The sequence below is a fragment of the Heptranchias perlo genome, chromosome 24, assembly GCF_035084215.1.
Source record: "Heptranchias perlo isolate sHepPer1 chromosome 24, sHepPer1.hap1, whole genome shotgun sequence".
Classification (NCBI taxonomy): Eukaryota; Metazoa; Chordata; class Chondrichthyes; order Hexanchiformes; family Hexanchidae; genus Heptranchias; species Heptranchias perlo.
This window is the reverse complement of record NC_090348.1, coordinates 34841794-34863385: the sequence shown is the minus strand read 5'-3', so window position 1 is coordinate 34863385 and position 21592 is coordinate 34841794. Positions and strand designations below refer to the sequence as shown.

Genomic DNA, 21592 nt, shown 5'->3' with positions numbered 1-21592 from the left:
ATGACGTGTTTCTTATATATTAAAATCCCTGGTTGGCTCACCACAACCCAATTCAAAATACAATGAACACTCCTGTGTCACCTGATCTCTAAGGGAAAGTGCATTATTTTAATGTGTACATATGTCTCCAGTACCTGTTACACCTGTAGATGGTGCTGTGATAGGCCTTTACAATAGTCACATACGTTAGATTGAAAAACATTGGCACCTACTGCATACTGATCATGTGAGACACGTACATTTCTATGAAGAGGCCACTGGGTGTCTTTCTAACTTGGAGTAAAATAAAAAACCCAGTGACTGGGAAGGAGCTGAGAATGTTTTTGCAGATCACAACTATTTCCCTTCTCCCCCAGCGAGAGGACTACCATGCCTTTGCTCCCTAACCCTATCCCCCTCTCTGTCCTCTGTTCCCATTCCCCTCCTCCTACCCAACCCCTCCCCCTCTCTTCCCGTCCCCCTCCACCACCTTCTCCAATCTCTCTCCTCACCTGTCCCCCACTTCCGCTCCATCTCTCCCTCCCCTCTGCCTCCTCCTTTCTCCCTTCACTTACCATGTCCAATTATCCCCCACCCTTTAACCTTGATTGACCCGAATACTGCACTGGGTCTCAACTCCCAGTGTGCAATGTCATGGGACATCGACTAATGGTTGAAAAATAAAATTATTGATCACTGCTTGCTATTGAAGGAGATCTAGAGGTGACAGTGGACTAAGCGCTCACCATGTCCAGTTGCTGTGGAACAGCAATCGAACGTTGCTACTGCTAAATCAGCAGAGTATAAGTCAAAGGATATCACGCTGAAATTATACAGTACGCTGATCAGATTGAACCTTGAGTACCATATCCAGTTTTGGTCACAGAGATGCAAGGGAAATATTCAAGCACCGGAGGCAGTCCAGAGAAGAGCCACAAGGCCAGCGTCCAAGAATTGGCACATGAGGCAAAACTGGAGAAACTTTGGGTCTTCAAACTTGAAAGGAGCTGACCGAGAAGGAGCCTTATAGAGGTATAAAACATATTAGGCAATATGGAAGAAATAATCTGGAACACTACTTCAAGGTACATCCTGACAGAAAGACGAGAGTGCGCAGGATCAAAGTGGTTAAAGGCAAATTTAGGACCAATGTCAGGAAATTCTCCGAAAAAAAGGTTATTTACACTTGGAATGGACTTACAGGTAGGGTAGCAGGGGCACGGTTGGATGCTGTGATGGGGGTCTGTAGGTTTCTCTAGATGGCTGATGTTGAGTGGGCTGGATGGCCTTCCTCTATCATATCTATCTTGTAATGAGGTGCCCTGCAGTATTCAGTCTCTTTCGATCGTACTAGTGGCGTTGTTTACGGTAAATTGGATGTTGCGCTGTTTTATGATGACAGGGGATATTATACTATGCAAACCACAATGTATTATTCTACTGCTAAGGTGGATCTGTGTTTAAGATGGCCTGTCCTTTAAGGCTAAAAAAAAGTCTACTTGTTGTAAATAAGCTCAAGCGTGAGGTCAATAAGAAATTATTTGCTGTTGGTGACTGACGTTTTCAGATTACGATATCCGTGTAAATTTCTGGCTCCAGGTCAATCTGCAAACCTCCTTAACCTGCAATTAAGTAACTATTTTTCTTTGTCTTTGATACTTTTTACACTCTGAAGTATTATGTTTGAAGTGCTAAAGAACTTTTCCTTAGGAAAGATAAAAGATAAATAGATATATATAAAACAGATACATATATCTAATTTTCTTACTCCAATGCAGTAACAATACATTAGCTTGACACATGCCTTAAAGGTTTAAGTAAAATAAAATGCTTCAGATGCTAGAAATCTGAAACAAAAACAAAAAAAAATCTGGAACCGCTCAACAGGTCAGGCCACATCAATGGAGAGGGCAAACAGCCTTCTTCAGGACTACGTACACCCATGAAATGTTGACTGTCTGTCTTAAAAGTTTAACTTTTGTTTCGCGGGACCCCAGGTTCAATATATGGTCAATGTTGAGTTGGCTGCCATCAGCCAGGGTAATAGTAGACCTTGGGCTAAAGGAGGGGCAAAAGGGGTGGAGAAATCGGCCAGTCTCCACTCTTGACTGTTGTCCAATGATCCCTGCTGGGAAATGCTCATTCGTGGACATTGGGTGACACCAGTATTGAGCTCAGCTCTAAACAGCCTCCCAGCACTCACTGTCGAGACTCATACATGAAGAATGAGCCACTTGGGAAAGGTACTAGGGGGCTTCCAGTAACTGTATCTCATTATGAATCATTCTCTTCTGGAGGGGACAAAGCAAGAAGAGAAAAGTTTAACTTCCAATCATATACATGTTAGACCAAAGAAATATTCTAGCATTTAAATTAAATATTAAATCAAACTCTGGATTCCAGTGTAATGATTTAAGACAACGCAATTCACATCTAAATAATATTATATTGATATGGGAGCTGTGACTCTGTCTGTACCAGTTTCACAGTATTTTTCACAATGTACAATAGTAACAGCTGGTCTTTGTTGGGCTTTAAGTGCAGGGTACAGTGAAGCGAATCAAGCTGCATTTACTTAAACTCCCACAGGAAATGTGTACAGTATAATTTCCACTGTACCCGTGCAATTTCAAATAACAGATTCCACTGTGTGACATGGAAATTAGGCTTTACAAACATTTATTTAATTTGCTAAGAATGTCAACATAGGTTGTACTGTATATTGTTTGATTAACAGTGAGGCATAAGCAATTAATGTTTTTCAAAAGTGCTTCGAAACCTTTTTCAAAAACATATATTTTCCACAATTTTACACTTATTTCTAGCTTTTGTGGATAATATGTCTAGCTAGTGACAATGAAAATCTTCTCATTTATTACTGTAATATACTCGGAGTGTGCTACTATTAGTGGACAAAGTCAGTAAGCGGGGTTCCCTGACGTCTTAGTAAATAAATGCACTGCATGGTGTAGAACTGAACCATACAGACCAGCAAGGTCCCGAGCTCAATACTTGCAATTCGCTGGGCTAGCAGATTTCAGTGGGGGTGGCACTATGTCATGGCATCCCTTGGCTAAGTAGGGGAAAAAGCAGGGGGGCTCCTGCACCATATCACAATCCAACCACCCCTGGTGAAAAGTAATATTGTGAACGTTGAACGAGTGCATCATGTCTTTTTTCTTTGCCTGTGATGCCTCTTCCATGTTGAACACCCCACTTACACTCAAACTTAGACTTTCTAATCAGCATCACTCCATTTACTTTAAATGGGTTAACACTGACACTAAATAACGGAAAATGCTGGAAAGCACTCAGCAAGCCAGGCAGCATCTGTGGAGAGAGAAACAGAGTTAGCGTTTCAGGTCGATGACCTTTCATCCCATTAACACTGTTTCTCACTCCACAGATACTGCCTGACCTGCTGAGCGTTTCCAGCATTTGCTGTTTTTAGTTCAGATTTCCAGTATCCTCAGTACTTTGCTTTTGCTGACATTAAATAACGCTGTTTGAAAAAATTGGACCTCAGTGTCCAGGCTTACAAATGACATATGGTTACTTGAGAAAAGTACAGAAGGCTGCTGAAGGCTAGTTGGTACCTTTAGAAGAAGAATGGAAAGTATTAGGGGTGGGGGGGAAACACTTTTTAAGTGGATTTTCAAAGTATTTGGTTCCGCTTTTCTGCTGGTCTTTTCTTCCCGAGCATATGGCTCTCTCTATCATCTCCCCAGTCTCCCAGATCATGCAGCTTCAGTAGCTGAGGGAACAGCTGTGAAACCTGCTCCCCTGTCTCCATTACTGCTACTGGGAGTCACCTGGCAGACCTGTGCAAGAGTGGGTTGTTAATCAATCTTTCTGACTTTCGCTACACTTCTCCCCCACCTTTGTAAGGCGTGTGACCTCCACTCGTATCTCCCTACAACGGCAGAGCTGAGATTGGTAGTTTAGAGCCACAGTGGATCAAACGTGAATTCCTCACAGTTGCTACATCAGCTACCGTACTGATGCTCCATGCCAACTGTCCTCTGCTAATATAATGGAAACAAAGACATTTTAAACAAATGCAATGTAGATTTCCTTGTGTACAACATGCAGATTGAACCACATAGACTTGTCTGGATTAAAGTCATGTGTCTAATTTTCTAACAACATCCAGCAGATCTGTCCCATTACGCTAGGCATCATTTTAAGTCTGTGGCACCCAGCTCAATACAACTATAAAGCAAACTGAGGAAGGGATCACAGACACCAAACTCAAATCATGTAATGACTAGCTTGAATCCTCCTTTCAGGCTCCAGCTTGAAGTGTGTCATTGGAGGTAGGCAAACCAACAAAACATACCAATTATTCAGGGCCAGGAAATGACAGAGGAAGTGCCTTCAATGAAGTAATATACTGTCCAATGTGGCTTTATTGGTGAAATGTCAGTCTTACGATCTGCAACTGACCACTCCAGCAGATCTTTATTTACAGCTGAGATTCATTTTCAGATTAACTGTTATTACTGTGCTATAATGAGGCACAAATAAACAGCAAGAATAGTTGGAAAAAAAGTTACTTATATGAGAATATTTAGTTGCATTGCAGCTTACAAAAAACATTCTCTGTTAGAGTCTCAACTTTGTTTCCAGAAAATACTTGCCAATTTATAATAAAAAGCAAAAAACTGGAAATGCTGAGAGTTTGAAATAAAGGCAGAAAATTCTGGAAATACAAAACAGGTCCTTTTGGGTAGAGAATCATCAGCAGTTGTAAAAAGAAAGCAGGCAGTTGAGGCCTTTTATAGAATGGATCAAAACCAAACATGAGAAGGAGGAATAACATTGTACTACTATTTAGCACTTTTGACACAGCCATTACCTATTTTTCTCCTCTCCCCTCTTTGGGTCTGTTCTATAAAGGGGCCCACTTGCCTGCTTTCCAGTTCTGACAAAGAATATCTGCCTGAAATATTAGACGATTTGTTTTCTCTTTTCAGACGCTGACAGGCCGGCTGTGCTTTTCCGGCAATTTCTGTTTTATGCTCATTGATAATGTTTCTTCTGCTTAGAGATTCTTTGCATCACTCCACATGCACTTTTACAAAGCACACACTAAAGGGGTGATTCCGTGATCCAGTGCTTTCAGCAGGAAGTGCTGCTCAAAGGAAGTACATCTTGGGAAATCACAGGCACAGTCCATAGTCAGAAAATCATGGACTGTGTGCCCGCAATTCCCCAAGATACGCGCTCTCTGAGCACATACCTTACCCATCTCCACGTGCATGAACTACTGTAATGCACAATTCACCCAGCTCCATGTGGTACATATTATGAAACATGAAAAGAAGTGGTTTTGTTGAGTAATCTGATCTCAGCAGCTGGCTGCACCCCATATGGAAAGGCTGAAAATCAGTCAGCATTCCCATTCCTGATCATTATCCAAATATTGTTACTGGAAAATAGGCATGTGTAGACAACAGGTAAACACAGGATCAGGCTTGGTTGTGACGCACTCTCCCCAAGTGGAATAGCCTCAAGACACATGCTGTTCAGGCTTATATATAAAGAATGGCCACTCTGGTGAGGTACATGAGGCTGGCTTGAGCCTGGAGAGGTGTACCCCAGCAAGGAGTTAATGCCTTCAGAAGAAGAGAGAAATTTGGAGGGAAAAAGTAAGTGTTCTAAAATGTTTATTGGCCTAAGTTAGGTGTTTCAAATGGGCTAAATGCTGTTTAAAAGACAAATTTTAAGGGTGCACTTTCAATCAAGGCAGAAATAGTCTCTTTATTATTACTTTGCCCAATCTCTCCCTAGTGCCCAACCAAAATTCAGGTTTGTCAGAAATGGGCACCTATCTATTCATTTGATGGTGTGAAATAGCACTTCATGCTACACAATATGATCACTGTTAATACCACACCATATCACAGAGAAACTAAGTGTGTTAGTGTCCAACCAGACATATAAACAAATGGCGACTTGCCTCAGTACATGGACAGCATTTGACAGCCACAGACAGCACTTGACAACCATGTCTCTGGGGTAGAAGTTTCCCAGAACAAGTGCCTTAGGCACTTTCAGGGCTTCAAAGTGGCTGAGAGTATCCTAATATTGACTGTAGGAAAAACGTGTGGTCAACCTCCTCTGTGTAATCCAAGAAATCACAGGCTACACTGGCTAAAGCACAGGGGAAATGGATGAGAACTGATAACTGAAGAAAATCCTCTTTAGCGAGATAAAGAGAAAAATAAAAGCCTTCTGGTCACTGCAACAGGCAATTAGATATACCTGATACCAGAAGCCCCTTCCTTTCAAGGATAAGTAAGTGATATTGACATTGCAGAGACCTGACGCCCTAGAGATAATCTTTGCTCATTTTCAGAACTATCTTTTGATGGAGAGTGTCAAGTCAATATTCATCTTCAATAATTAGAATTGAACAATCTGTTTGCCAAGAGCTATCCGTGGCTTGCAAATCAGCATGTTTTTTTCCCCCCATCTGTATTTTGGTTGGAATATGAGGGCACTGCACACTACAGCTACAATCAAAGCACTATGCACAGGGAAAGTTCAGAAAGATTGAAGAAGCAAAACTAACAGGGGTAATCAGATCAATTAATCCTCCCTCCCCCATCATCCCCTCTTTGATCTCCTTGCCGTGCACCAGGAGGTGAGGCAAACGTTCAGCTCCCAGCTCCTCCTTCTGCTATGAGATGACTCTGCTCCCTGTTGGAAACTACCCAGCTACTGCCTCTCCCAGCTCAGTCAATGGACCAGCTGACATTGAGAAGTGATTCATGCACAGAATCACTGTTGCAGGTCTGCATCCCACCAACCCATGACATGGTGAATCAATGACCCTCAATACTGTAGCTCCTGAAATAATTGGTGAGCTGTTGAAATTCTACTAAAGGGCTGCATTGCTACTTCATATGACACCTGTGGAAATACTTCACACAACTGAAAAAGGATGATTTTTTGATCTGATTAATTATTGTCTATACTATTTAATTACAATTGTTCGCACTGGACTAGTTGTTAAATGTCGGCTTCAATTAATGTAAGTGATTGTTTGCCACCCTTACCTGCATCACATAGATAAACACAGTAGCAATTGCATCAATGCTGTTTCTGTGCATTATGCTGATTCATTAGGCACACTTGAATGATTAGTTTCATTTGTCCTAAGTGTCATCCTTAAGTATTTTTAATACGGCATTGGTTCAGGGTACACAATCCAGCCAAGCAGATTTAATTGAAATTAAGTAGGCACAATTGACCTGAGTGGAAAGTGGACTGGCTCCGACAACTCTGTCATCTACATCAAACAATCATTTTAATCAGCTACTTTGCAACTAAATGGCTTGAACGCATTCAGAGACTGCAAGCTCTTCTGCTGCAGTGTAAGATTCACAGAATGTGTATAGGAAATCAGGGTTTTTAAAATGGGTTTTGATGATTTTTTTTTATCATGCTGCTCAAGGTAAGGGATATTTGCGCTGGTAAATGGACACTTTAGTGTTTTTAGTATACAAGATGGTAACAAAGTTGGGAGTTCACTCCACAAAACCACCTAATGGCCAGAGCACATCAAAATTGGCATAGCAAAACTGAATGGGAAATGTTGGCCATCGCAATCTACAATGGTAAATGTTGATACAAACATGGGACCAAAATGTGTGACAACAGGAAGCAAGACTTGTGGAAGTGCCCGCCCTATGCAAGATTTTTAATATATAGATAGGCAAAGAGCAAGTGGGTTAAAGGCAATAGGTCCCTGCAAGACACTAACTCAGCAAGCAATAAAGTGATATAATGTCAGCTAAATCACTTGGTTCAATTTGTACCTTACACACTTCTCAGTATATAAGATATTCTCTACATAATGATAAAAAATACTGCAAAGGCTACCAATATTACATTCAAAAATTAGCACATAGCAACAATCAACAATCCATAAGGCCATAAGAGATAGGAGCAGGAGTAGGCCATTTGGCCATTCAATGAGATCATGGCTGATCTGATTTTTACCTCAACTCCACTTTCCCACCTTTTCCCCATATCCTTTGACTCCCTTGCTGATCAAAAATTTGTCTAACTCAGCCTTGAATGTATTCAATGACTCAGGCTCCACAGCTTTTTAGGGTAAAGAATTCCAAAGATTCACGACCCTCTGGGAGAAGAAATTCCTCCTCGTTTCCGTCTTAAACGGGCAACCCCTTATTCTGAGACTATGCCCCCTAGTTTTAGATTCCGCCATGAGGGGTAACATCCTCTCAGCATCTACCCTATCGAGTCCCCTCAGAATCTTGTATGTTTCAATAAGATCGCCTCTCATTCTTCTAAACTCCAATGAGTATAGACCCAACCTGTTCAATCTTTCCTCATAAGACAACCCTTCGATACCCGGAATCAACCTAGTGAACCTTCTCTGAACTGCCTCCAATGCAAGTATGTCCTTCCTTAAATAAGGGCACCAGAACTGTAAGCAGTACTCCAGGTGTGGTCTCACCAGCACCCTGTTCAGTTGTAGCATGACTTCCCTGCTTTTATACTCCATTCCCCTGGAAATAAAGACCAATATTCCGTTTGCCTTCCGGATTACCTGCTGCACCTGTATGTTGACCTTTTGTGTTTCAAAAACACCCAGGACACCCAGATCCCTCTGTATCGCAGCATTTTGTAGTATTTCTCCATTCAAATAATATTTTGCTTTTTTATTTATCCTCCCAAAGTGGATGACTTCACATTTTCCCACATTATATTCCATCTGCCAAATTTTTGCCCATTCGCTTAACCTGTCAATATCCCTTTGCAGACACTTTGTGTCCTCATTGCAACTTGCTTTTCCACCTATCTTTTTATCATCAGCAAATTTGGCCACAATACACTCTGTTCCTTCATCCAAGTCATTGATATATATTGTAAATAGCTGAGGCCTCAGCAGTGAGCTCTGCAGCACCCCACTAGTTACAGATTGCCATTTTGAAAATTACCCTTTTATCCCAACTCTTTGTTTTCTGTTAATTAGCCAATCCTCTATCCATGCCAGTATATTACCCCCAACACCATGAGCTCTTATCTTGTGCAGTAATATTTTATGTGGCACCTTATCGAATGCCTTTTGGAAATCCAAACATACTGCATCCATTAGTTCCCCTTTATCCACCCTGCCCGTTACTTCCTCAAAGAATTCAATAAATGTCAGACACGATTTCCCCTTCCTAAAACCATGTTGACTCTCCTTGATTGTATTATGAGTCTCCAAGTGTCCTGCTACTACTTCCTTAATAATGGATTCTAGCATTTTCCCAATGACAGATGTTAGGCTAACTGGTCTATAGTTACCTGCTTTCTGTCTTACTCCCTTCTTGAATAGGGGTGTTACGTTTGCGGTTTTCCAATCCGCTGGGACCTTTCCAGAATCTAGTGAATTCTGGAAGATTACAACCAATGCATCCACTACCTCTGTAGCCACTTCCTTTAAGACCCTCGGATGCAAGCCATCAGGTCCAGGGGACTTGTCAGCCTTCAGACCTATTAGTTTACCTAGTACTTTTTCTCTAGTGATAGTGATTGTTTTTAGTTCCTCCCTCCCCTATGCCCCTTGATTTTCTACTATTATTGGTATATTATTCGTGCCTTCTACTGTGAAGACAGATACAAAATATCTGTTCAATTCCTCTGCTTGTTTTCCATTATTATTTCCCCAGTCTCATCCTCTAAGGGACCAATGTTGACTTTAGCTACCCTCTTCCTTTTTGTATACTTGTAGAAGCTTTTACTTTCAGTTTTTATATTTCTTGCTAGTTTACTCTCATAATTTATTTTCTCCCTCTTTATTATTCTTTTAGTTGTCATGTTGTAAGGCCTTGAAATTATGCTCTGCAAATATTAGCAAAAGAGCTTAACTAATTTGTACGAAATTCCTTTGTCTGCTGTTTTAATGGTGGCAATTTTGAAAAGGGGCTAATGCCTCAGTTTAAACAGAACAGAAATGCAAATATGTTCAGCGTTTGTACGCCAATATTTGGATAGTGTACTTTCAAGGACAAATGTTTTAAATTTCTCTTTGAAACCAGGAAGTGAAAGGGTATAATAAGGTGTGTAATTTACATCTGTTTTTTCAGTGATCACACACACATTACAGTGATTGTAATCACATCTTAAGTGCTGTCTTATCACGTAATAAATTGACTTATTTTAGAACAGTCTGACCCTCCCTAGACTAATCATTCTTTCCTGTCTCATTCTTTACTGGCTCATTATTGACATCTCAGCTTTCTGTTCGCTTGTTGTTTGCTCACCAAAGACAAGAATAGAATAAACAAATCTTGAGACTCCTTGTAGATAAAATACAGCACTTACGTTTCATCTGTAAATGCTATGCCAAAGTATTCCTTCTCCTTCAGGTTGAAGTGAGATGCCACCAGGTCAAGCAGCTCCTTTGCCAAGAGTTTAGGCTGGAAAAGAAAAAGAGAAACAATCATTCTGGTGTCTGAGTGGAATACAATGATTCCAGTACTCGCCAGGGACACATTCCATCTCGCTTCCAATCGATGTTTGTGCAAAGCGTGGCACCTGAAATTCATTGCATTAAGACAGCCTGAGGCACTGACATCTCCTTTTAAAGGAAATGGTATCTCTTTCGATTCAGTCCAACACAGAGCTTCTCAGAATAAAAAATCTACTCTTTCAACGTGTCCTCACGCTCTCTAAAGGATTTCAAGTTTTAGAGCGGAAACACTCAGTGCCACAGAGTGGGATGACTGTAGCTTCTAACCTCACTCTGCTCATACCAGAATTAAGATGCTGTATCAAACCCAAGCTGCCGCCTCTCTCTGGAGGGGAAGGTAAATAAGAAGAGTTATTCTGACAGAGGGTGGCAGTGGGGTACCTAGAACGCCCTGGTGCCTATCTACAGGGAGCAACGGCAACAACTTGCCAACCCTCCTGGCAGCAGAAGCCGTGTGCGCTAGGTGAATCTGAAGATGGCCATCAACTTACAAATGAAAAAAAAGTATTCAAAATAATTTATGTTTTTTTCCATTCAAATGTCCAGCAGATTCTAAAACGGAGATTCTAACCATTTTGTTTGTACCCTTGCTATGTTCATAATCAAATGAATTGAGTGCCAGAGACAGACTCATATCCTGCATGGGTCAAGGTTCATACAAAAGAGCTGGATGACCTTTTAGTATGACGGATTTTTATCAATCCCTGTTTATTGGTAATGAATGAGCTTATAAAAAAAAGGAACTTCATTGATGCCTAACAGCGCTTAGAATAAATACGAGGTTCACTTTCACTGTCACACAACCTTGGATTAAAATATGCAGAATCCAATGAGATGTATTCAGCTTTGAGCACACATCAAGAAAATAAATTAATGCACTCACTACACAATATATAAATGGTTTCTATTTATTGTGAAGGTTAAACTACAAATGGAATATTTTCCAGCTCTACTTATCTTAGAAAAAGCCTACATCAGTCCTGAAAGGGACTTTGCTCAGTTACAGCAATGTGCTTTTGCTGTGGAACATTTGCCAATTTGTTCTGTGTTTGCAGACCTGGAAAAGGCCACTTGTGAATCAGCCAGAGTCTTCTTTCAATTTAATAATTGTAGAATTCCAAGCCACGCAGTACACCAGAAATGAGTAGGAGACAAGACTTGATAACCCAAAGCAAAGCTTAGTTATTTTGCAGCTAAAGAGCAAAGAACTGCACCAGCAATTAGTACTGACATGTTACTCCGTCAATGCTTATTTCTCTGCTTTAATTTGGGGCTCCTGATCCTTCAAAGTCTGTCACTGCCCTTCCCTTGTCTTTGTCTAATGCCCTATCTCTGCCACAGTTCTATTTTATTCCATTGTATGAGTTTTGTTTGTTTGTGAACCAACATGTCAAATCACTTCAAAATGCACCATTGCATCACTTGGATATGACATCACTATGATAGCTCGTCTGGCTCTAATCTCTCCCCAAACAAAACAAAGTTTGGAAAATATTTTTTTGTTTACAAAGACAGTATCATTTAATATAAAAAGAAAAATAGATGAATGGGATTAGATTAATGCAAGTAGAACAAATGATGAAGAACCCCCTACAGAGATGTAATTCTGTGCAACCACCAAACATTTTTTTTCACATCTCCCATGACATTGCTTATGGTGAATCAAAGAATACCCTGTTTTATAATGTGGGCTTGCGAAGCTCCAACACTAAATGTTCCTCCTGCCCGTTGCCTTGAGTATGTCTCTTGACCCATTTACAGGGTCTTCCCCCTGAACAAGTACTCTTTGTACATGAGACAGAGAAGATATTATAAAAATATATAATTTTTTTGATGTTTCTACCGTTTCTTTGCTACCACTACCATTGGCTGACAACGTGAGGCTAAACTCCAAACAAGGGTGCAAAATATGCTGCACCTCACAGAATATTGTGGTCTTTCATGGTTACAAAGAGATCACCACTCCATGTCATATAAAATTCAATCAGTCACTGAGTAACTATAAAAGTATTTTACCAGCAAAGCGTGCTTATATCGTTTTTTTTAAACATACAAATAATCCACTGAAACTACTAATAGCATTCCACTAGTAAGTGAAACCAGGCACACACACTTCTCTGTTTTAACCAAACTCTCCAGAGGTAATATCCGTAATATTAAAATAATGTGCTGGAACAATGATCATTTTGGAGGATACTGGGAATAAAGTTTACAATGTATTCTGGAATGAAAGGAGACATTTTCACATCATCTTATTTTACGTGTTGCGAGAATGGTACCATTATCATTAAGCAGATTATCAGTATCATTAACTTTGATACCTATTTCCTTATGTCTGTCTCTCTGATTTTTGTGGGAATTTTCTTTTTGGGGTTGGGAAGGGGGCTGTTTAAACAGTGAGCTGAAACTTGGAGGAATTATTGAGCTTGATGAGGAGAAGAAGCTGAATTAATGTCAGCAGAGATAACATCATTTACCCACTGGTACTTCATTTCAACTGCATGCATTTTAATTCAACTCCAATACACTGTTGGCCTCAATAACCTCCCAGTCAGTAATGTGGTTCCATAATCAGCAATTACTATTTGAAATGAAAATACTTCAAAAAAATTAACAGAAAGGCATTTTAAAAGTTATCATTATTTTTGATTTTTTTTTTAAGGAGGGAATGAGAATCAGTTCCTGAAAGAGTCTGCCCAGGAATATCCACCATTATCTTACAGTGGACACTGCTCTGTTTCAATGAATACTGTACCAGCAGCAGTTGACTTTTTACATGTCCTGGACACTACTTGCTGCAGTGAAGACAGCATTTGTTGCATTGGACAGAGAACAGGCTAACATTGCCAAGTGCCGAATGCATTGTGTTGAACTTGTATAGAACCTTGGTTAGACCACACTTGGAGTATTGTGAACAGTTCTGGTCTCCATATTATAAAAAGGATATAGAGGCACTGGAGAAGATGCAAAAAAGATTTACTAGGATGATACCAGAACTGAGAGGTTATACCTATCAGGAAAGATTGAGCAGGCTGGGGCTAGAAAAGAGAAGACTAAGGGGTGACCTGAGAGAGGTATTTAAGATTATGGAAGGGTTTGATAGGGTAGACATAGAGAAGATGTTTCCACTTGTGGGGGAGACCAGAACTAGGGGCCATAAATATAAGATAGTCACTAATCAATCGAATAGGGAATTCAGGAGAATTTTTTACCCAGAGAGTGGTTAGAATGCGGAACTCACTACCACAAGGAGTAGTTGAGGCGACTAGCATAGATGCATTTAAGGGGAAGCTAGATAAACACACGAGGGAGAAAAGAATAGAAGGATATGCTGACAGGGTTAGATGAAGAAGGGTGGGAGGAGGCTCGTGTGGAGCATAAATACCAGCATGGACCTCTTGGGCTGAATGGCACGTTCTATGTAATTCTATGCATTCCCATCCTCCACAGTTTATAAATAAGATAATAAATGAGATTTCACGACATAGGTCCTTCAAATTTTGTGATTCCAACTGATTTTAAAAAGCAAAACTAACAGTGACAGCAGCTTGGAGCGGCAAAAGGGAAAAACTAATAGTGTTCAATTAGAATTGACAGCTTTCAAGGCGAAGCTTCTAAATCACTGGGAATTTTCTCAGTTAATGTACACCATTTATAAATCATTTTCAATGTTGAAAATGAAGGAGAGATTAGACATGTACTTGCAACAAAAACAAAAAAGGCTATGATGCCGATTTTATCAATTTGTTCTTCTGGAGGAGAGCCTGATCTGCTGAGAGCGCATTTCGAGAATCGCGGGCATGTTCCGCATGATTTTCTACTTATTAAAGTAAAAGGATGGAAAGTCATGGGGAGTATGCCCAAGATTTCCTGACATATGCTTCCAGTGGGCAAGGCTCCCCAGCGGGAGCGTGATTTTGTAAAATCAGCTTTCATATCCCCAGTCTCCGTTCTCCCTGCCTTCCCACTTCAGTACTTTTCCCTCAGGCAAAAAGGACAAGATCGCAAGGGTCATGTTTCCATAACTGGCACCAATATTATTTTATACTGGAATGGATTTCAAGCATTTGTGTGGAGGAATATTAATTATTATAAATATTAATACACTCTCAGAGCTCCGTATCCTGACTTCCAAAAGTCAGTGTCAGCTGCCCAAAGAGAAGCTGTGCTATTTACTGCGGAGAACATTTATTATTGGCACACAGCAACAGAAATAACATTCCAGTAAGTCAACAAATACTGAAAAATTCAACATTTGCTGACAGGTTGAGAGAAATCTGATGACCTCAGGTGCCTCCAGGACTCCTGGCAGACCCCTAGTCCAGTTGGGGTTCAGTTTGAAAATATATGGTGTACTGGATGATGGGAAATACGCTTAGTGGTTTGTCGCATGAATTGTTTCAGATTTTTCCCCTCCTTCCCCCAACCCCAGAGGCAGAGTGATCTGTTATTGGCAGATACTCCATCTAATGACCTGACCAAGAACCTGTAAAACCCGCAAACAGAAGGATGGCTGAGTTCAAACGGCTCTGAATGTTGTGATCGGAGTCCAACACAAGATAGCATTGATGTTCTTCCGCTCACTGTTGACCTGTATAATCTCATCTGTGGGCAGCTGCCAAGTAGAGGCAAGACATTACCCTACAGAGAAGAGGGGCGGAACATTAGAGTGAATAAAAACTGGAGCAAGTCTTGGACCAGGCCCAGGCTCAAGCCACTGACACACATCTTCTGGCAGAAGATGTCAGAGCAAGAGTAGCAGAAACACCCACTGTCTCATCTGCAATTGTTGAGTTGATCTGGGAGATCAAGGAAAAATAGGAGCGAGTAAAAGGAGATGGGCCAGTCCAGATGAGACTCCATTATAATTAGCAGATGTGTCTCACAATGTTTACATATTCCTCACTAGTTGGTGCTGTTATATCCTTGACATTGAGATGAACCCACACAAGTAACTGTAAATACCATGTGGTTCACTTTTCAATGATGCAGATGGCTAAGGGAATCGTTGTCTAATGAACCACAGGAGCAAATAGTCTTTGATGCATGCTTGGAGGCATCATTTGACTATGATATAAAGATGGAGATGTGGTAGAATCCATGGGGGTAAAATGGGATAGCGATGGCCTGCTGGCGCGAACTGGGCGCAGCGAATAATTCCTGCGCCGCAACGATTTAGGCCTGAGGCACACTCGGACCTCATTTAAATTAGACCGCAGAGCTGCAGATGCCTGCTGGGCCTCCCCAGGCAGCTCACCGGCGAAGTGGATTTAAATTTCGGGGCGCTCTTGTTGCGGGCAGCAGTCCCTGGGTAGGTCCTGGGAGGGGCAAATTGTCTTCCAAGGACCAGCTGCCAGAGCATTAAAAGTGGAGAAAAAAGGAAATTAATTTGAATTTTATAAATTAAAATAACTTTGCAACAAAATGTTTTGAAATCATAATACGATAACTGCTCTCCTTGAGGAGTTTCATCGCCATGGGATGGCATATTCAAATGGTCATACATTTCAGTGATGCTCATGCATACAGATTATCAGATATCCCATTAGAGGATGGTGGCTAAAATACACATAGCAATCAAAGCATTAACTAAGATAAATACATTCACCAATAAAGTCTTAAGCCTAAAACTCACTGTTGCCAGTATCAGTGGATGAACACTGAATATATTCATTTGACATGTCTCAGTCTTGTATTCTTGAAATGGGTTAATCACTATCTTATAATAGCATTCAAAGGAATATTCTGAAAACATTTGTTCACTAATATCACCAACAATAACGTCTGGACTATATTATTTCCCACAATTAAATGCAAAAATGAATACATAATCCTGTTTAAATTGAGAATGACTTGGCACTTACTCAATATATTATGAAAGTAATGGCCAAGCATCAGATCAGTTAATGAAAATGTCCTATTTTAATTTAGAAATCATTTGCAGCTTAGAAATTAACAAGAAACCGTTTAGTCTGACTGACTGATAGGCGAGAAGATGGTTTGTTTGTGTAAATATATAACAGGAACCATAGCCGTCTGTTAAGCTATCCTCATTTATTCGTCATTACAACACATGCAATCAAGCTTTCTGTATTGAAATAATTCAGTATTAGCTGGAAGACTTTTTTTTGGAGATCTCATTCAAGTTTTGTTACAACACAAAAAACAACTATTCTCAGATTTTTTTAAAAATTGAGAAGCCTTGGTGAAGGATCAAGACTCAATACAGGACAACACCAAAGTTGGAAAGAGAAAAAGGAAAGCCGAGGTAAATCAGGAAGTTGTGATCAGGTGACACAAGGCTTGGGTTTTAAAAGCCAAGTCTGAAGGAGGAAGAGAAAGCTGATGGAGGTCTGGAGTTCAATGTTTGTGAGGCTGTAAAATAATGATCCAGGCTCTGACTGTACAGTAACCCACACAATGAGAATGTATGGTGATCCAAGTTGTGAGGGCACAATGATCCAGACACTGACAGGACGATTTTAACTCTCCCCGATCGACGGGAAAGGAGCGGAAAAGCAGTTAAAACGGAGTGGCTCCATTTCTCCCTCTGTTCCCGCCGATCTCCAATTTTAACACCGCTGGTTTTGGTGGCAGATGAGGCTCCTGCTGGACTAATAAATGCAAATCCGGGTCCCATGACATACGTAAGACAGGAAATGATAGTTATGATAATTATGGTTAGAAACTGTAATAACATTTTGGTACTAAAAAAAACTTTGTGTTTAATTTAGAACTATGAAAATAACCTCCATGCCAATCACAACCATTTTATTTATATAAAAACAATAGAGCACAGCAAATTACTTCACAGAAAATTCATTAGTGCACGTAAATATATCTAAGGTTCCAAAACCCAACACATTCTGCCCAGTACTCCATATTTTAAATCTCTTCAATTTTTAATTTGCTATTTCAGACAGTAATGTTAATTCCAATTAGGGATCATATTCAAATGCTGGCTTGGGCACTGAAATATATGCTTGGCTGAAAAACATGTCCGATCGAAGAGCTCAGTAACATCCCTCGTTTCGTCCATGATCACAATTTATCCAACATACATTTTAAATTATCCTACCAGTAAGCAAAGAATAGAAAGGTAATCATATTAAGGGTGTTGTAGTTCTCAGGATGAATGCAATAGCACAAGCACCTTTAACAGTAGCCAAGGGCAAAGGCAATGTAACGGGATTGTTCCAAATTTTGCCTTTCAGTATCCAGTAATACTTCAATACATTTCCTTTCCCCTTTTTATCATTATGAATCTGAAAAATCCAGGTTCTATGTTTAATGCATACATAATGATTTTAGTTTCAAACAGATGTGGCCCATTTTTGCTACAGTATCTCTAGGCGTTATTTTGAGCAAGTGAACAGGGAACTGAATGAAAATGTAACAGGAAGTAGATATCCGAGAAGAAAGATAACTTGAGGTGCATGAAATGGAATTCTCGTATTAGCAATGTTTGCACGTAGAGTTAGGACTTTTTTTTACCCAAAGGAATCTTCATGAATTTTCATCAAACTTCATACACTAAGTCCTTGAGGGTCTTTTTTCTATTGGGAAATTTACATGACCTAATTAACTTGGAATAGTGACAATTCTCATCCAGCAAACATTTTACCACGAGCAATAATTGACTGCTTCAGTAATTCAACTAACTTAAGAAATCCATTGAATTGATTTTGTTAGCAAAATTAGAAAAAATAGGCACGGCAATATTTGATTCTGAATTAACTCAAAGCCTGATAAGCAGTTGATGTGACTATCAGTTTTTAATGACATATATTAAGTGCTTTGTCACACTGTGAATGGAGCAAATTATTTTGTGTTTGTGCATTTCTACTCCCATCTGCTGAAGCGGTGGCAAAATTAAAATGAGTGAATTTGTGGGTGATCCTGAATTTATAGAATCTTCCATCTTCAACCCCAAACTGCACCAGGGGGCAAAGTTTTTCTTTTTAATCAAAAGAAATGTTTTCTAATTTTTTTCTAATAAATATACTGGAAGCTGCAAATCCAGTGATAATGACCAGATTAGTCTATGCTGACGCTGCTGATATTAAAATAATCTGCAGTACAATTTAAAAACTGAATAAATCAGGCCCGTACTTTGTTTCCTAATGCAGCTTTGGGTTGGGAAGTGGAGGCCTCTATAAACTTAAGCTCACGCACAAATTCGCTCATTTTAATTTAAACTTAAAAAAAAACTAGCTGATCATCCACAATGTTGCTCACAGGTGGATGGGGTCTGCAGCATGGCTGTAAATGCTTAGCTGCTAATCTGGCCTATCTGTCTAAGGCCCCTGCCGGGGCTGGGGAGACTCAAATAGGCAAATCCAGGTAATTGTATATTCTTTTATGTTTCAGGCTGCAGGTCAACAACTGAAGAAGAAGAACTTGCACTTCTATAGTGCCTTACAGATGCTCTGATGTTCCAAAGTGTTTCGCAGCCAATGAATTACTTTTGAAGTGTAGTCACTGTTGTTTTGTAGGCAAATTCAGCAGCCAATTTGTGCCCAGCAAGATCCCACAAACAGTTAATATGTTTTGGTGGTGTTGGTTGAGCAATGAATGTTAGCTAGGACACTGGAAGATCTCCCTGCTCTTCAGCAAAAAAGTGCCACTGGTTCTTTTACATCCACCTGAATCTCAGATTAATATCTCAGAAGACGGCATCTCCGACAATGCAGTACTTCCTTCGCAATGAACTGAAGTATCATCCGAGAATATTTGCTCAAGTCCTGGAGTGGGGCTCAAACCCATAATCCTCTGATTTCGAGGTAGGAGTGCTACGACTGAGTCAAGCTGGACTAGCTTGCTTCTGGTTTTTTTTAATGATTGTTTTGCAGCTGTGACAGAATGTGACATCTAGAGTGACACACAGACACACTCTAGTCCTTTTATATATTCACTTTTCTTTATTTTTTTTGTATACTGGCGAACTTCTCATGGCACAGAACGTTCTGTGTTTTTAAAAGGACAACATAACAGTCTACTCCCTTTAATTCAAACTCATCTAATTCTAATTAATGGATAATTTACATTTTTTGTGTTTAAAAAAAAGCTTAGAATTATCAATGGACTGTAGGATACAGGTGTGTTCCTTTAAGGTCAGCAAGTGTAATATGGTCTTGAAATCAATCGAAGGTTCACATAGAGGTCAGGTTGCAGATCAGACTGCTGGTTTTGTTTGATTGGCAGGTCAATTAAGTTGCTGGCGACACTGTGAAACCAGTATGTTTTTGAAAAGAGGGAGCTGAAACACAGCATTTTAAGGTTTCTTTCCACCTGTAAGAAACAGAGCTGGGTGCAGAAGTAATGAGGTGTAAATTATTCTAACTGTAAGTATCATTTAAATTTTCCTATATCTACAGTCTGGAGACAAGAACTTCATAAGCGATGTTGAAATAGCTACGGATGAAGTTGAAAAAGATCTTAGCCTCGGTGCTCAAAATGTCCAACCAATGTAGAACATAAATCAACAAAGCCAACAGAATATTGTAGAGAAAGTCGTGATCAAACTGTTTGAAAATCGCTCCTGTGGAGCACCTTAGGACGTTTTACTACGTTAAAGGCGCTATATAAACGCAAGTTGTTGTTGTTTTTGTCTTGGAACCCTCAATTTCATTCCTGACTAGATATTCACTCAGCTCGATTTGCAACAAGTTCACTGAAACATTAACCTCTTTTGCTGGGGTTCTAAGGGGCATTTTCCACTTTGCTGTTCCTGGTGCACAGTGGGAGCACGTATTGGGAAATTGCACACCTCCATCCTGTGATTTTCTATCCACGCGGTGTGCAAATTCTAGATATGATGCAGAAAGCCTTCCCCTGTATTCTACACATGCACTAGTCTGTCAGGGAGGGGAGAATATTCTTCCAACCTCAAGTCTTGCTTGAGGGTCATTAATTTTGCACACATCTTCTAGTCCTGCACTCACAGTCCAAACTTAAAAGCTTGCTTACAACGAGATTATGCATTTCTCTCAGAATTTGAAAAGTGGGAATTATGTCCCTTCTAAATTTTCTTTTCTTCAGTGCAAACTAGTTTAGTTATCAGTCTCTGATTATAATTCAGAGCATCAAATCCCAGAATGATTCTTGTTGTTCCTCTCGGAACCATCTGCAATACACCAATACCCCTTTGAAAGTAGGGTGCTGAAAACTGTATACAATATGCTAACTGTGGTCTCACCAATGATCCAAACAAGGTTAGAATAACCTGTTTCAACTTATAGTCAAAAGTTCTTGAGATGCAGGTTAGCTTTGTTCCTAAAGAATTTAATTGACTGGATTTTTTCAGTAAATGACCAATAACCAGCCCAACTCTTTTTCCACTTTTGCTAATGGACATCCCTTCATTGTGTTTGTTCTTTCTAAAGAGTGGAATTCAGGTCGGCACTCAGGACAGGAATGCAGTTTTCTGTAGAACTGGCAAATTCCCTCATTAATCCATTCTTTCCTAATTTGTATAACACTACAAATTTCTACATCCAAATCTATCTGCTATTCCTTAGCCCAGAAATATAATTGTCTGAAGTCCCTTTGAGTGTTATAAAGAAAGAAGAATTTCTGCATTTATATAGTGCTTTTCATGACCTCAGGATGTCCCAAAGCACTTTATAGCCAATGAAGTACTTTTGAAGTGTACTCACTGATGTAATGTAGGGAAATGTGTCAGCCAATTTACTCACAGCAAGGACCCAGTAACAGCAATGAGATAATGATCAAATAATCTGTTTTTTAGTGATGTTGGTTGAGGGATAAATATTGTTTAGGAGAATGCACTCTTCTTCAAAGTGTATGGGATTTTTTATATCCACCTGAGAGGCCAGAAGAGGCCTCGGTTTAACGTCTTATCCAAAACTCAGTACCTGCAACGATGTGTCGCCTGGATTTTGTGCTCAAGTCTCTGGAGTGGGACTTGAACCTACAACCTTCTGACTCAGAGGTGAGAGTGCTACCACTCAGCCAAGGCTGACACCTATTTATCTTATGCTCGTCATTTGACCACATAGCTTGGTGTCATTAACAAGTTTTATAATTTGAAAGTACCTCCCCAAAATATTTATGAATACTGGAAACAAGAGGAACTCAATACAGATGCTGCAGAGC

At 40.0% G+C, this 21592-nt stretch overlaps 1 protein-coding gene across 9 annotated transcripts in view; it reads right to left on the bottom strand.

Moving 5' to 3' along the window:
* The window catches only part of frmd4a (FERM domain containing 4A), a 521753-nt gene that overhangs the window by 147818 nt on the left and 352343 nt on the right, over nucleotides 1-21592 (bottom strand). For all 9 annotated transcript variants that reach the window (XM_068005053.1, XM_068005054.1, XM_068005051.1 and 6 more), the window contains one exon: nucleotides 10327-10421. In XM_068005053.1, the coding sequence (XP_067861154.1) occupies nucleotides 10327-10421 (95 nt within the window). The remainder of the gene's footprint in view (nucleotides 1-10326; nucleotides 10422-21592) is intronic.